General features: G+C 34.8%; 3 protein-coding genes across 3 annotated transcripts in view; all 3 read left to right on the forward strand.

Moving 5' to 3' along the window:
* Positions 1 to 922, forward strand: part of LOC143536667 (kinesin-like protein KIN-13A) — a 5,354-nt gene extending 4,432 nt beyond the window's left edge. The window contains exons 8-10 of the mRNA XM_077030603.1: positions 1 to 499; positions 575 to 640; positions 725 to 922. The exon at positions 1 to 499 is cut by the window's left edge and continues 57 nt beyond it. Coding sequence (XP_076886718.1) covers positions 1 to 499; positions 575 to 640; positions 725 to 907 — 748 coding nt within the window. The 3' untranslated portion in view covers positions 908 to 922. The remainder of the gene's footprint in view (positions 500 to 574; positions 641 to 724) is intronic.
* Positions 923 to 2,002: 1,080 nt separating this feature from the next.
* LOC143536647 (receptor-like protein kinase HERK 1) lies at positions 2,003 to 2,941 on the forward strand. Its single transcript, XM_077030587.1, has one exon. It carries the CDS (start codon positions 2,003 to 2,005, stop codon positions 2,939 to 2,941), a length of 939 nt encoding a protein of 312 aa, XP_076886702.1.
* A 589-nt stretch (positions 2,942 to 3,530) lies between these two features.
* Positions 3,531 to 9,355, forward strand: LOC143536648 (putative serine/threonine-protein kinase PBL28). The gene is made up of 2 exons (XM_077030589.1): positions 3,531 to 4,346; positions 9,236 to 9,355. The coding sequence occupies exons 1-2, from the start codon at positions 3,753 to 3,755 to the stop codon at positions 9,353 to 9,355; spliced, it is 714 nt and encodes a 237-aa protein (XP_076886704.1). The 5' UTR covers positions 3,531 to 3,752.
* Positions 9,356 to 17,422: the final 8,067 nt, after the last annotated feature.

The raw sequence follows: 17,422 nt of genomic DNA on the forward strand, positions 1-17,422 counted from the left end.
AACAATTAGTAAAGACTCTTCATCAGCAAATATGTTAGCTTCTTCTGACGGAGAGGATATTTATGATCGCCATCAAGAAGCAAAAGTTATGGATACAGCTAAAAGGGGCCCACAAAGAGACAATCTATCTTACAACGCCACATCAGACTTTGAGAAACAACCACCTCCAAGTTCTTCAAATTACTCCTTTAAAAGTTGGGATGATAGTGGCTTTGAAAAGGAGAATACCGATGCAAAAAACACTTTTAGTGGCTCATATAATCAGAAAATGTACTCGAGACCAAGTTCGGTTGATACAGAAGAAACTGTGCAGAAGGTATCACCGCCACGAAGAAAAGATTTCCGAGAAGACAAATCTGAAAAAACCGGGTGGTTAAAAAGAGACGGTAATAATAGTAATAATACTGATAATTCAAATATTCCCAATGCCAGTTTTATGACATCGAAACAGTTGGAATCTGAGCAGCTTCATGATGAGAATGTCAATGAAATACTTGAGGTAAGTAGTCAATGTGTGATAAATGATTTTTTGTAAAGTTGACCAAGTTTGACCATACGTGTATGCTCTTGCTAGGAAGAAGAAGCTCTAATTGCAGCACACATGAAAGAGATTGAAGATACAATGGAGATAGTGCGTGAAGTAAGCGATACTTTGCATTTAACTGTTTCTGTGTTTCTACTGTGTAAAAAGGTGTAACTAATAGCACTATTATTTTTTAAACAGGAAATGAAATTGTTGGCGGAAGTTGATAAACCGGGCAGTCTTATTGACAATTATGTGACGCAATTGAGTTTTGTGTTGTCACGCAAAGCAGCAAGTCTTGTGAGCCTTCAAGCTCGGCTTGCTAGATTCCAGCACCGACTTAAAGAGCAGGAGATTCTCAGCCGTAAGAGAGTCCCTCGTTGATACATAAAAGAAACATGTTTTTAATGTAAGCACACCTGTTGATAAAGTAAAAGGGTTAAAATTACAGCTGTTAGTAATAAGCATGTGTTGATTGTTTTTGTTGCAGACTGTTGATGTGGATGTGGATATTGATTGATACTTGTTTGGGTTAGCTTTTGAGTGTGGGTAGAGAAGAGATTGATGTGTTTTGTAACCAAGAAGATAGTGAGGTGAGGTGAGGAGTGGAAAACAAACAAGTTTACCATAAAAACTACTACTGTCATGTTTTTATATGTAATGGTGAATTATAGCTTCTAACATAAAGCTCAACTAATTATACTCCCAACACAATTTTTATCGTATGGTCATTATTTTCCTAGAGAGTTTTACACGAAGAATATTTTTTATAGTATTGCTATGTTATAACAAAAAGGTAATGGGGAAAGTAAAATACAAATTAAATTAACGTGCTAACTTTAAGAATCAAGTATTCATATTTACAAATAACGTAGTTATGTAATTACATCGTATTGTAATTACACTACTTGATTCTTACCGTTAGCATGCAAATTTAATTTGTATTTGATCTAAACCCAAAGGTATTAAAGTTAGAAAATTATATGTATAATTTAAATTTTGAAAAAGGTAATAAAGTTAAAATTATTTTTGGAACTAATGGCTGTTAGATTTGAAAGTGTTAAAAGTGAGATGAGATTATGTTTTGCAAAATTGAAAACCCAAATGGCTGTTTGGTGAATTTTCAAAAAGAAGTTCATCAATAATATATATTTATATACATGATCTGCATTTGGCCATCGCATCTTAATGTCAACTAAAGAGACATGGAATTAAACAACTTTTTAATGAAATCATTTGATTAATAAGATGTAATTATTGAAGGAGCTAAACATCGAACTAGTCTCATTAAATCAATCTTGTGTTTATCCTTTCTTAATTAACCATCTTTCAATTCTCTTACAAACATCTTCTGTGTTTCTTCTTTACACATATATATTGATCGGTCGGGTCAAGCTCCCTTGATTCGAATTCTACAGTTATTATTTGATCAAAATGAACCCTTGATTTAAATTCTAGAGTTACTGTTTGATCAAAACTATGGAGGAAGTCTTGCACAAGTTTCAAGATCTTAAAATCCAACTGGCAGAGATAACTTCAGCCACCAACAATTTCAACGATGAGAAGAACTATATCGGAGGTGGTGGTTTTGGGAAAGTTTATAAAGGAGAAGTGTCTCACTCTAAGGGCCGAAGCATAGTCGCAATTAAGCGTCTGGATCGTAACAAGGACCAAGACCAAGGAGACCGTGAGTTCTTGAAGGAGATCACAATGCTTTCCCAATACAAGCATGAAAATCTTATCTCTCTTCTAGGATTTTGTTTCCAAGAGGGGGAGGCGATCCTTGTGTATGAGCTTGCATCTAATGGAAGCCTAGAAGGACATTTAGGTTCCTCTGAACTCACGTGGTCAAAACGTATCAAGATATGCCTTGATGTGGCCAAGAGACTAAGACACCTTCATGATCCAAGGGGGACACACCAGAGACTTATCCACTGTGATGTAAAAAGCGGCAACATCCTACTTGATGACCGTTGGAATGCTAAAATTGCGGACTTCGGTTTCTCAACAATGGGCCCAGCTAAAGAGCTGGAATCGACTGTTATCAACTTAGCAGCAGGTACCCTTGGGTACTGTGATCCGAAGTATGCGATGACCAACACCTTAACGAAAGAGTCAGCCGTATACTCTTTTGGTGTGGTATTATTTGAAATTTTATGTGGAAGATTATGCTATAGACGTGGTGATGGTCGTGTTCAGAAGATTTTAGTGCCCACGTGGACTACAAAGTACGAACAAAAGAAATTAAATGATATCATCTTTAAACATCCTACCCCTGATCAAACGATGGATCAGAGGACCTTAGCAACATTTTCAGACATTGCATATCAATGCTTGAAGAAACATCGTGAAGATCGGCCAAAGATGGCTGAAGTTGTTACAAAGCTTGAGGCTGCACTTAGATATCAGGAGGTATAGCGAAGTGCAGATTAAATTTCTTCAGGTAAAGGCTCCTAATTAGCTACTTAGCTTTAGATTTTCTCTTATATAATGGTAAGTTATGTTTATAGCATATTTAAATGGCAGCATTGGCAAAAACAAAGCCTTAAACACCTTGGGTTGGGAGGTCTTGAGTTCAAGTCCCACAGACAACAAAAATTAAAAGAAATTCGCCGTTAAAAAATGTTTTTTTGTTCCTTTACTATCATTGAATTAAAATTGTAATAAGAAAAATATAACAAAAATTTAAAATTCAAATCTTTTTATCTTCGGTCAAGCTATGCCCCTGCAATTGTTTAGAAACCCCTCCTTAATTTGAATTTAATAATTATTGTTTTTTCGACATATATGTAGGGATTTCGAGGTCTACATATTCAACTCAAAGAGATAACATCAGCCACCAACAACTTTGATGATTTAAACTGTATCGAACATGGTGATTTTGGGAATGTATATAAAGGAGAAGTCTTTCACTCTCAGGGGAGAAGCATGGTCGCTATTAAGCGACTGGATCGTACCCGTGGACGAGAAATACCTGAGTTTTTGAAAGAGATTGTGACGCCTTTCCCGTTACAGACATGAAAATCTTATCTCCCTTCTGGGATTTTGTAGCCAAGGGGACGAGGATATCCTTGTGCACGAGCATGCATCTCGTGGAAGCCTTGAATGCCATTTAAATTCTCCACAACTCACATGGTCAAAACGTCTCAAGATATGCCTCGATGCCGCTAAGGGACTAAGCTGCCTTCATGATCCAAGGGGGACACACCAAATACTTATCCACTGTGATATGAAAAGCGCCAACATCCTACTTGATGACCAGTGGAATGCTAAGGTTTCCGATATCGGTCTTTCAACATTGTGCCCAGCTAATGGGCTGCAATCGACTGTTATCCCCTTAGCAGCAGGTACTGTTGGGTATTGTGATCCGCAGTATGCAATGACGAACACCCTAACGAAAGAGTCGGATGTATGCTATTTTGGTGTGGTGCTAGTTGAAGTTTTATGGGGGACACTGTGCTATACATATACCAATAGTTCTGTTGAATATAACTTAGTGCCCACATGGATTAAAAGCTATGAGGAGAAGAAGTTAATTAATGATATCATCTTTAAACATCCAGCAATTCAACCACTGCATGAGAGTGCTTTAGAAACGTTTTCACACATTGCATATCAATGTTTGAAGGAATCTCTTAAAGATCGGCCAAAGATGGCTGATGTTGTGACAGAACTTGAGACTGCACTTGCAAATCACGTTTTAGGTGAACGGAAACCACTTTTTGACTACGAAGAGATGACTAAACCTCCTCTTAACTACAGATCCAAAGTTGAACTGTGGAAACTTCTGTGCAAAGGGGTCCTCCTTAACCGCGGCAAAACAGTAAGTAACTTATTGCTATGCCTTTAATCCACTGCTTTAGATTCTTTTATTACTTGTAGAATGTTAACAGGAGGGATGTGAAGAAATATTAGTTAAGCCATGCTATTAAGGAATCCAAACTTCTATTTTATTTTTCAATGACTTATATGTCGAAATATGATTCAAACTAATGCCGCCTATTTTTCAGGAGTTTTACTTATTTTTATCTTTTAAGTATTTATTTTTTTATTTTGAATAACATTAGTGGCATCAGAGCAAGGTTACGTGCTCAAATTCTTAAGATAAATCCAATTCCCATCAACCCCTAATTCCATGGCCGATCATACTAACCCTACCATCCCTATTCCAGTGTTCAAAGGTGCAGGATATGAACACTGGAGCATCCAAGTCAAGACGATCCTAAGATCCAGAGATCTCTGGGACCTAGTGGAGTCTGGTGTTGATAAAAAAGATAAGAATGCTCTGAAGAAGGATGCTTATGCTATGGCTATCATTCAACAAGCCACACATGAGCAACTCTTCTCACGAATCGCTGCTGCAAAGAGTGCCAAGGAAACGTGGGAAATCCTAAAAATTGAATTTCAAGGTGATTCCCAGGTGCAATCCATCAAGCTTCAGGGCCTACGCGGGGATTTTGAAAATCTCTGCATGAAAGAAGATGAATCTGTTGGAGAGTATTTTTCACGTGTTATGGAGATTGTCAGTTTAAGAAGGTCGTTCGGTGAAGACATCACAGATCAATCCGTTGTGGAGAAGGTGTTACGAAGTCTTACTTCCAGGTTTGATTATGTTGTGCCTTCAATTGAAGTATCTCACAACCTGGCAACTCTATCTCCTGTCAAGCTGATGGGGTCTCTACAGTCTCATGAAGAAAGAATCAACAGAAGGATGCCTGTGAAACAGCAAAAAAGTGATGAACAAGCATTACAAGTGATGCTTGAGAAGACTCAAATAGGGTCTCAATCCAGTAGTGGATCAAGAGGGCGAGGCCGCGGATCCTTCAGAGGAAGAGAGCGTGGCAGAAGCTTTGATAAAAACAAGGTTCCCCAATGTACAATATGCAACAAATTTGGGCACCTCAGAAAAGATTGTTGGTATAATGAAGAACAACACGTTAATGTTGCAGCCGACGATGACGAAGTACAAGACAATACAAAGGAGGAGCCAAGGCTGTTCATGGCTCTTATTCCTGAACCTCAAATGTCACTGATGATTAACTCCTCACAACCTGGTAACAAAACTCGTATTTGGTTTTTAGACTCTGGTTGCTCTAATCATATGACAGGAATTAAAGAAAGTTTTGTTTAGATGAATGAAAACTTTAAGTTAACTGTTCATCTTGGTGATAAGAATGAGGTGCAGGTAGAAGGAAAAGGGACGGTTAAGGTTGAATAGGAGAATGGAAGTTACAAACGTCTGGACGATGTTTATTTTGTTCCCAAGCTTGAGTTTAATTTGCTCAGCGTGGGCCAACTATGAGAAAGGGCTATTCATTTTTTATTTGATGATGACAAATGTGTTATCACGTGTAAAGAATCAAAGATGGTTCTCATGACGGTTCCAGTTGCAAGCAACATATGTTTCTGGTTGATGCATCACAACCTGAAGCAAATCAGAAAGGAGCTGAAAGTCAGAAGTCTACACACAAAGATGAATCAACAACAAGACTTTGGCATTCAAGGTACGGTCACTACAACACATTCGGTTTAAAACTATTGCATGACAAATGAATGGTACTAGGCCTGCCAAGTATCAAACCTTTGGAATCATGCGATCACTATGTTGTAGGAAAGCAATCTCGTGAGCCATTTACTTCTAAATCATGGAAAGCCACACAGAAGTTGGAACTTATTCACATGGATCTGTGTGGCCCCATGCAAGTGGCCAGCTTGGGTGGTAGCTTGTATTACTTCCTTCTTATTGATGACCTAACACGTATGTGTTGGGTCTACTTTCTTACTAACAAGTTTGATGCTTTCAGTAAGTTCAAATCATTCAAGGCCCTTGTTGAAAATCAAAGTAATCATTCTATCAAAGTTGTTAGATCCGATAGAGGTGGCGAGTTCACTTCTAAGGATTTTGATGAGTTTTGTGATTCACATGGCATAAAGAGAGAACTCATAAAGGATTTTGCAAAAATCGGACAATAATGGGGCTGACTAGAAGCATGCTGAAACATAAAAAGATGCCTAATTATTTCTGGGCAGAAGGTGTGGCTACGGCTGTTTATTTAATCAGCATTGCCCCTACAAAAGCCTTGGCCAATAAGACTCCGTGGGGTGCATGGAATAGTGCCAAACCATCGGTTAGGCACTTGAGAGTATTTGGCTGTTATGCACATCGGGCTAATACCCTCACAAAACCGGAAGAAATTGGATAACCAATCCGAGAAATGCATCTTTATTGGCTACTCTCCTAAATCAAATGGTTATCGGCTATATAATCCCACGACTCAAAGTTTCCTAACCAGCAGAGACGTGGTTTTTCACGAAGACACAGAGTGGGATTTTGGTCACGGTCATGAAGGTAGTATGTATGACATCAACTATCTTGACCCGTTTCCTTTGGAACCTGTACTTGAAAATACAAATGATCCTCTCTCTCCACAACCTCCGATCAATACTGACCACTCTCAATCATCACACAATACCAATAACTCACCCTTGCCTTCACAACAATCCACATCCTCACAAACCAACTTCAACAACAACCCTGATCGAACCAATAATTCCCAAACTACAAACCCAACCATACCTTACCTCAGCAATCAAACCTCTCCTATACCCAGAATTATTGATCTTAATGATGTCTATGACCGTGCACCCGAGATTGATGAAGCTACTCATGCCGTTTTTCAAGCTGTCGGTTTGCTCTTACCATAACCGATCCTACCACTTTTAAAGAAGCATCAGTCAAGAAAGAGTGGCAGCTTGCTATGAAAGAAGGACTTCATTCCATTGAAAAGAATCACACATGGGAACTTGTCACTCTACCTCATGGCCGAAATCCTGTGGGACTTAAATGGTTGTACAAGACTAAGATAGGGCCAAGAGGAGAAGTGGTTAAGTACAAGGCCAGACTTGTTGCAAAGGGTTACTCTCAACAACACGATATTGATTATCAAGAAACCTTTGCACCCGTGGCAAGGTTTGAAACTATACGGGTTGTGATTTTCTGTGGCTGCTCAAATGGGTTGGGTTATACATCAATTAGATGTTAAGTCAGCGTTTCTTAATGGTGATCTAGAAGAGGAGATATACGTTCAGCAACCAGAAGGTTTTGAAGTTGCTGGTCAAGAAAAGAAAGTATATAAGTTGAATAAGGCCCTTTATGGTTTAAAGCAGGCTCCAAGGGCATGGTACTCAAAGATTGACGGGTACTTTGTCAAAAATGGGTATAATCGAAGTCACAATGAGCCTACACTTTATGTAAAAAACAATGGGAGTAACCAGCTGATGTATGTATGCTTATATGTTGATGCTATTATATGTACAAGTCAAAATGCAAAGCTCAACAATGAGTTCAAGGAGGGAATGAAGAAAGAGTTTGAAATGACATATTTGGGTTTGTTAAAATATTTCTTGGGCTTAGAAGTTACTCAATCTAAGCAAGGAATATTTGTTTGTCAAGAAAAGTATGCCAAGAACTTATTATCCAGATTTGAAATGAATGGTGGCAAATTTGAATATACTCCTATGAACTCGAGTGAGAAGTTAATGGTTGATGACTTGGCTGATAAAACAAATGAAAGCATGTACCGAAGCTTGGTTGGCGGTTTGATCTATCTTACTCATACTCGGCCTGATATATCACATGCTGTTGGAATTGTGTCCAGGTTTATGCAAGTTCCATCAAAGATACATCTCAGTGCAGCCAAGAGAATCCTCAGGTATGTTGCAGGCACAACTCACTTTGGAATGTGGTATGAAAAGGGTTCTAAGGTGGAACTATGTGGGTTTACTGATAGTGATTGGGCCACATGTGTGGATGATCGAAAAAGTGTTTCAGCATATGTTTTCTCAGTTGGAAGGGGAATGATCAGTTGGAGTTCAAAGAAACAAACCACAGTTGCTCTTTCAAGCACTGAAGCCGAATACATATCAGCTACAACAGCCACATGTCAAGCTATGTGGCTAAGAAGGATGCTGGAAGATTTGGGGTGGTCACAAACAGGAGCAACTGTCATATTTTGTGACAATAAATCTGCCATCAATCTGAGCAAAAATCCGGTTCTTAACAGCAGGTCAAAACATATAGAACTGAAGCATCATTTTATTAGAGAGATGGTGGCACAAGAATTGGTTGCTCTTGAGTATTGCAATACTAATGATCAGGTAGTTGACATACTGACAAAGGCATTGGCAAGGGAGAAATTCGTCTATTTCAGACACATGCTTGGAGTTAAGGAGTTTGAATCAAGGGGTGGTGTCAAAATATGATTCAAACTAATGCAGCCTATTTTTCAAGAGTTTTACTTATTTTTATCTTTTAAGTATTTATCTTTTTATTTTGAATAAGGACTGTTGGGCCTGGTTATTATGTTGGCCGAGTCTTTTGCTTAGAGCCGTTGAAGTTATTTTCTTTTTCTATTTAATGAGGCCGATTGCTCTCAAGTTGTTATTCACTCTTGAAAATAATAAAAACCCTAAGAATTTTGGCTGCAATTTTGTTCTGGATATGTTCTTATACCAACATTATAAACAAAACTATAAAAGTTCATGTTAATAGAAGTAGCGTAACATGCTATATATCCTACACATGCAAGTAAAACGTATTTTAAAAATGTTCAATTTTAATATTCATAAATCCTGTTAAAGAACATTTTGTTGTATAAAAAAGGATTGCTCTCTGATTAATAATGAACTAACTTGACCTTGTTTAATGGACAGTGGCTCTCATCAAATACGAAGGGAGAACACTGTGAAACGATCTCTTTTTCAGAATGTTTGGATTCAGCGCCAAGTGAATTTCAGAGTAGTATATGGTCGGCTGATTATTATTCAAGGTGACTACTCACGCAGATTTGCTATGGGCACCTACCTTTTGCTTTTAGTTTTAGAGAATATTTGATTAGGGTAAAGAAATGTATCATTCTTTGCTACTACTCACGCAGATTGGCTATGGGCACCTACCGTTCGGAGACTGGGATATTCAATACACGTGTAAAAACTCAATTCTTGTCACCAGGAATAACGTACACGGTGAACCTTGCGTTCAAGATGTACCTAAAGACACGGAGAAAATATCTTGATCTTATATCCCTTAAATATAAATTACACGGGGAGACAAACACTTCAATTTCATACATTGCGTATGAGACAGAAGATGGATGGCGGACATGTGAATTGTATCAGCTTACTAGTGACCACAGAACTGTAGATCTTAAAATTTTGTTTGATGGATTCAATCAATATTCTTGTGCCTTCATAGAAGTGGAAGGCAACGAGGTTAGGCCTTTGGAGAAAGTAAGACGACAAATGAAGTTTAATTATTCATGAACACATCAGTTAATACCCTTTAATTTAGTTTTTAAACTTTTTCATGGAAATAGGTAATCAGCCACAACACTTTCTTGGTATCAAATACAAGAAGCATAATGATAGCAATTCTATGTTAGTCATTTGACCAAAGTCTAATATGGTCATGTTCTACAGGCGGATGGAAGCTGAATACGCAACCCATATCAGATTCAGATGCAAATTGGGAAAAAAAAAGTTGCCAACTGAATATGAAGACATAATGAAATGGTCAAAAAGTAGCTTGCAATGGACAACTAAGAGGGAAGCTTACTCAATTATTTGCAAAGGATTCTTAATTGATGAGGGGGACAAGGTAACTTTGATAAGAATGATTCTTTACCTTAATTATTGTAGGCATATATTTCTCGTATGTAGTTGTTATGTGGAGCCTATAAATATGATTCCAACGTTTCAACGATTGCTAAACATGTACTTAAAACATACTTGTTATTGTTTGATAGTGGTTCTTTCTTGACAAAAATGGGAAGAAATGTCATATGCTATTAGCAAGAGCGGCTTGCATGGAGGGTCGGATGTTGTAGGTCCCGTCGGGGTGGATCTAACAACTATTCTTGGATCAACCAAAATCGGTACTAGCGGAATATAACACCGGGTCACCTTTGGTCTCGGATCTTGAGTTATTTGCGATTTTAGAGAGAGAGAAGAGAGAGCTAGAGAGGATAAGAAGCATGCATGAGAAGTTGTTTCATTACATTACATGTCCAATGGGCTTCTTTACATGGTCTTGTGTGACATTTGAGCCAAAACAAGGTACGTATTTATCGATTAAGCAAATAAACGTTTTTTACGTAACGATCGAACGATTAACCGAACAGGTATGGTTATGACCTAAATATCCCGGGGGCTATCTATAAGTGATATACGTTTAATATAAGCTAATATATTAGTATTATGGCCTTAGTTCGATAGCAAACAAGTTAAACGAAAACATGCTTGTTTAACTACCCGCTATAGATTTAAATGCGGAAGATAGTTACAAACCAAGCATTTTATCATCCGTTAAGCCGAAAAAGACTTACCAAACACTTACTTGAAATTTTTTAAGTGCCATGAAAATATTTTCGATTTTTAAAAACGTATACCGTGTTTTTATAAATTTACACAAAACTAGCCGAAAAACACTTGTTTTCTCGCTGTTTGACGCAACCGATATGTTTTTCGTGCCAAAAACCGAACCCGATGTAAATTTAGTATTGGGCTTTCGTGTTTGGGCTTGAAAAATCAGATTATTTGGCCAAAATGGGCCCAAGGGGAGCCCAAGAAGGGTCCGGCCGCCATTTTTTTATGAATTTTATATAACTAACTTAATGTATAAGAAAACTAGATATGTTCTAATATCAAACTTCAAAACTTCTGGACATTTTCCTCTGGTTCTTCAGCAAGACTCAACAAAAACCTAGGTATTTTGATTAATTCTTTCATTTTTAATTCATTTTAATTAGGTTTAATATCATAAAAACATGATTTAATTGCCAAAAATCATTCCTAGCCATGTAAAAATCATAAAAATGGTCCATAAACATTTTTTGACCATACACATGGTAAGGAACCTGGTTTGATAGTTTTTTGGCCATAAACATGGATTAGAGGGTTGAAACGGCATTTTTACGGTTCAATTTTACACCTTAGCCGAAACCCTAAGTCAAGGGCTGTTATGTTGATGAAAATTTGCTTGGGTTATGATATAGGACTTGCATCTAGCTTGCATAGAATCACAAGAGCTTGAAACCTTGATTAGAAAGGCGAAATCGAGCCAAACCAATTAAGGTAATACCAAAACACACGATTACGGGCTGTTTAGGTTAAGGTAGTGATGTGCATATTTTTAGGTATTGAAATTTTTCAGGGACATCAGGGACCATATCATTGAGTCCCTGTTTAAATTTGGTAATTTTTCGACCATCCGAGAATATTTTTCGAATTTATTACCGAATTGGGACATTTAATCGGGGAAAATAGTTAAAATGCTTTAAAAATTATGAAATTTTGTGGGGAACTCATATTTCATATATTTTGAACACATATGAAATTTGGGAGCATTTAGAAAATTCTAAGAGTGTTTTGTGTATATGGGTTTGTATGAGTTTTTATAGCCGAATTTGTCCCGAAAAGAATATTGAACAAGGTTGTTACATTATAGAATTGATACAGATGCTTTTGGGATATAATTTGAGCATCCATGAATTTTTGTGGAATTTTTGGAAATCATTTGGATAAACGGACGATTTTCAGGCTAAATATAGCTGATAAAATGAATTTTTATAAATTAATAAATCAGTAAATAATTCCAAAAATATTTTTATAAAAATCTACATATTTTATTTGATAAGTGACTAAATTTTCATAATTTAATGTCTAACAGTTAATTAATTATGCTAATTTAAAAATGAAACAAATTCAATCTGATAAAAACTGGCAAGTTCGCGATTAACGAACCTGCGGGAATATCAGAACACCAAGAGTGAACAAAAATCATATTTTTGGATTAATTAAGTAAAAACGAACCTTTTTATGATAAACTTGGACAATCTGGATGGATTGTGTGCGTTTCTCCACAAATCAAACTGAATAAACGGAAACGAGCCCCATAGCCTACCCGGAACCCCAATATGTGATCTTTCTTTATAAATCAATCATTTTATCGACCAACACATTTACCCAAGCTTACTTCCCCATAATTTTTTTCTGAACGCATAAACGAACAACTTGGCCCAGCTGGGAAAACGGGGAAACTGAGCCAAGTTCGGTTTGAAGTACTAGACATTGAACAACATCACAACCTAAGCCTATTGACACTTTCTGGGCGTTCCAGCTATACCCAGATTAGTTATACAGCCCAGTTTAGTATTGAGATTATAATAATATTAAAATATTAATATTATTATAATATTGATTATAGGAACTAGTGATAGCGAATTGAACAAACCGCGAGCTGACACAGTGCTGATTATCTACTAAACAGTGAGTTTCATGACCCCACTTCTGAACTGTTCTACTAAACAGTACTCGATTAACCATCTATACAATACCAGATCCAAAATCCAACTAAAACAAGGTCAATTTATACAAGAAAGGTTTGAACACCAAGAAACTCGAACCAAAATGCATCCTTGTACAAATTTTAACATAAAGAAATAAAGATGATGATATTAAGCCACAAACACACTGAATATGTTCACAAAACACCAGATATATTCATAGAAATCCATCATCAGTTCATCCCCATGAACTGAAACTCGGGAACAAGTAAGAACAAAACATCAAATATCTTGATATATGAAACATGAAAGATGTTTAACTGACGGAGAAGGATCCATGATGATCAAAGATCAAGTGTAAATCAAAGAAGATTGCAAGATCAATTGTGATGTAAGGGTTTGAAAGTGTAAATCAAAGAAGATTGCAAGATCAATTGTGATGTAAGGGTTTGAAAAAGGTGAATATGGTGGCGGTTGTTAGAGAGAGAGTGCGTGCACGAGTAGAGAGTTTAAAACAGAAGAAGTGAAGCAAAGGAAGAGAAAATGAGAAAGGTTGGCCTTATAATGTACAAAATGGACCACACCGAAAAAATTAAGAAAGAATTCTATAATAAAAAAAAAGTGGGTTATGAGTCTCACCAAAACAAGAGATAATTTTATTTACCGAAAAATACTTAAACCCGAGATAATTTTATTTATTGTAATGAAATTAATAATATAATTTGGGTTTGATGATGAAAGGGCTTTACAAAAACAAAAATGTTATAACCAGGTTTAAAAGCTATCTGAGTTTGGTGAGACCCATGACCCGTTTATTTTTTATTATCAAATTGTTTCTTAATTGTAAATAATATCTTTTTTTTAAATCTAATATTAATTTTTAGTATATCCTTATTTTATAGAATTTTCGTATCAAATATTAGGTAAGATTAATTTTTAATTTAATGAGATGTTATAACCCGTTTAAGGGCTATCTGGTTTTGGTGAGACCCATACCCATGAATCACGTCAAATGCATGAGAAGCCTCCATTTAAAAATAAAGCAATTTAGTGGCTTGAGAGAATATAGAGAGGTTTCGTTTATATATATTTAGGACTAGCTTTTGAACCCGTGTTTTACACGGGTTTTGTTAAATGATAAAGATAAACAAGGTCTATTATTTCAGTTGTGATTCTCAAATACTTAAGACTTAATGGAAAAAACAAAAGGGGTTAACGAAAAGCACTAATATAGCATGATTTTGGAAACGTTGAGTGTTGATTTGCAAGAAATTAAAAAAAAGTACTAAAGTTGCGTAGTTGGTCAAACCTCATGTATGAAAATGATACTTAATTCAATAATGAATAAAATCCATACTATGTCCCATTTGACAAAATGGTTTTTACCCATGACCCCGATGAATAGCTAGAATGAATGAGATGAGAGATTAGGAATTAGGAGAAATGTGGGCTTGACACCTAAGATTCAACATTTTCTTTTATTAGTGTAGTAAGATAAGATAAAATTAGGATATGGAGAATATTTCCTTGTTAATAGTCATAATTTTTTTGTATATTTGCTTTAGATAAAAAGTATCACACAATAATTTTTTTATACCAATTTGAATGAATGAGAAGGGAAGATTGAATTGGATATCAATTATCTTATAGATCAGATTTCCTTAGAAACATTTTCTTATGTTGCATATCGCGTATCGGGGTGTTATAGCATGTGTGTGTATATACGGGGATGGATCATGCGAGAAGTAATATTATAGTGAGAAGTACGAGAAGTCAATCTCAACCATTGATTAAACAAATCAATGGTGCATAATGATAATGGTAAACTTGTAATTAAGAGAAAAATAATATACCACATATTTATGATAAAAGTGTAATTTGGTCTCTCTTTAATTGTTTTAAAGCATTAATTTCTTAACTCCTAAATTCTTCTCCACATTAACGATCTTAGAATGTTACAAATTTTTAGAAAAAATAAATTGGTTTTTATATAAAACACATATTCTAAGAAAAATTTTAATGAATATCTTCATGATCAATTTTTTTACATTCATAGTTTCATAATATTCATTTAAATTATTTTTTATATGCATATGAAAAACAATGTATATGCAAGTAAATGACAATAATTTTATCTACACAAGTAACATAATAATCTACACATAACTCATGTTCACTTATACAAATGGTTAGTTAATTTATATTCATCTACACGTAATTTGTGTTCACCAACACATAACTTATTTTCACCTACATAGATTTTTGATTTCTTTTAACACGGAACTAATATTTACCTACACATAACTCGTATTTGCCTACACATAAAAATATTTATTAAAAAATAGTTAAAAATAAAAAAAACATGATTTTTTTTCATACATTGAGAATATTTTATAAGTTTAATTTAATACCATTAATTGTATGTACAACTTTTGTTTGTGTATGTTAATATTATAATATGTGTAGTTAAATACATATAGGTAGGTTATAACATGAAGTAGTTTTGTATTTGTAGGTTAACATTGTGATCTGTGTAGGTTCATATATGTGGTATTTCAAATTGTGTATGTTTAAATTTTATTATGTGTAGGTTCATATATGTACTGTGTAGGTGGTATTTCGAAATTTGTATATGTAAATTTTATCGTGTGTAGTTTTATATATGTACAGTGTAGGTTATATTTCGAATTGTGTACGTGTAAATTTTATCCTGTGTTAGTATATTTGTATGCGGTATTTTGAATTGTGTATGTGTAAGTAAGATCAATTGCATACCGTGTAGGTGGTTTTACGAATTCAGTATAAAATTGAAATCTTCCTAGATATGGTTAACTTAGAAAAGTTATGACAAAGGAATTAGCCATAAATTAAAAATAAAAAAAACAAACAATTTAAAACAAAAATTAGTTTATTAGTTTATTTTTGAACTGGTCAAACTTTTTTTTTTATGATACACAGAACTAGTTATATTATAAAAGTATTTAGATTAAAAACATAAATATGAGTAACTTATCCTAAAGATTTGTTACTTTCCATACATGGGAAAAAAACTTGTACTAAAATACCCCCATCTATTAAAATAAAATAAGAATTAACGAAAAATTATGATTGGTTGTAATGACTTCTCGCACTTCTTACTATAAAAACACTTCTGAAATGAACCTAATCCTATATATATATGTGTGTGTGTGTGTGTATTGTATACTAGCTTTTATGCCCCGTATTATGACGGTTGTTTTGCATCATTCGTTTATAATATTTATGTATTTCTAAGGATTTTAATTTTTTTTATTGTAAGGAAGTTAATAATATAGTTAGAATTTGATGATGAAGGGTTTCACAAATAAATGGGATGTTATAACCCGGTTTAAAAGCTCGAATAAAATTATTAATTTCATTACACACCAAATTCAAACACTCGAATAAAATTATCTCTGGTTTTGGTGAGTCACATGACCCACTTATTTTTTTACTATAGAATTGTTTCTTAATTATAAACATATTTAAAAAGAAAATCAGATATTAATTTTTAGTACATCTCTATTTTATAGGATTTTCATATCAAGTATTTGGTGTATTAATTTTTAATATAATGAGATGTCATAACCTGTTTAAGGGCTATGTGAGTTTGGTGAGACCCACACATGTGACTTCGGGTCAAATGCATGAGAAGCCACCATTTACAAATAAAATAATCTGGTGGCTTGAGAGAACGCAAGTAGTTTTCGTTTATATATATTTAAGATAAGATATCGAGAATATCTCATTATTAATAGTCATAATTATTTTGTATATTTGCTATAGATAAAGATATCATTGTATTATTATTTATACCGATTTGAATGAATACAAAGGGGAGATTGAATCGGATATATAGATCAGAGATCTTTAGAAACATTTTCTGACATCGTTTATTGATGTTTGAATAACTCTCGTAACGATCGGCCAAAGATGAGTGAGGCTGTGGCAGAACATGAGACTACACTCGAATACCAAGAGTTTAATGACGGGAAGTTGCCGCCTTTTTTCTACGAAGAGTTGACTAAAACTGTAGAACTTGAGACTGCACTCGAACATCACTACGAATCTGAAACTGTGTTGAGGCATATTCTGTCCAAAGGGGTCTTCCTTAAAGACTGCAAAACGGTAACTGGTTGCTTTAGTTTGTTTAGTTGTGCATTTTGTGTTCAGGTTTCTCTACTATGATATATAAATTTTGTTGAAAACTAAGTGGTTTCAAAATTAAAATTAAAGGATTTTTTTATATGAAGAGAGATTTATTTTGGATATAATTCATGCTAATAAAACTTATATTAAATTGTAGAAAAAAAATCTTATAAAAGAATTGGAAAACTAATCGGCAGCATTGCACATTAAGATTTTTATTGAATAGTAAGTACTATAAACATTTAGAGTAAAACACTGCGGAGGCGAAGACATTAGAAATACAAAAAAAATAAAAAAAAATAACTATCTGTTATTGCATGTTGTTTTTTTCTTTAAATATCGTTTTACGAAAGACTCCATCGAAGAGTTGCGAAAGAGTTAATATAGTTGT

Source organism: Bidens hawaiensis, unplaced genomic scaffold, assembly GCF_021521415.1.
Source record: "Bidens hawaiensis isolate Kalapana, Puna unplaced genomic scaffold, B.hawaiensis_p1.1 tig00010855_1, whole genome shotgun sequence".
Lineage (NCBI taxonomy): Eukaryota > Viridiplantae > Streptophyta > Magnoliopsida > Asterales > Asteraceae > Bidens > Bidens hawaiensis.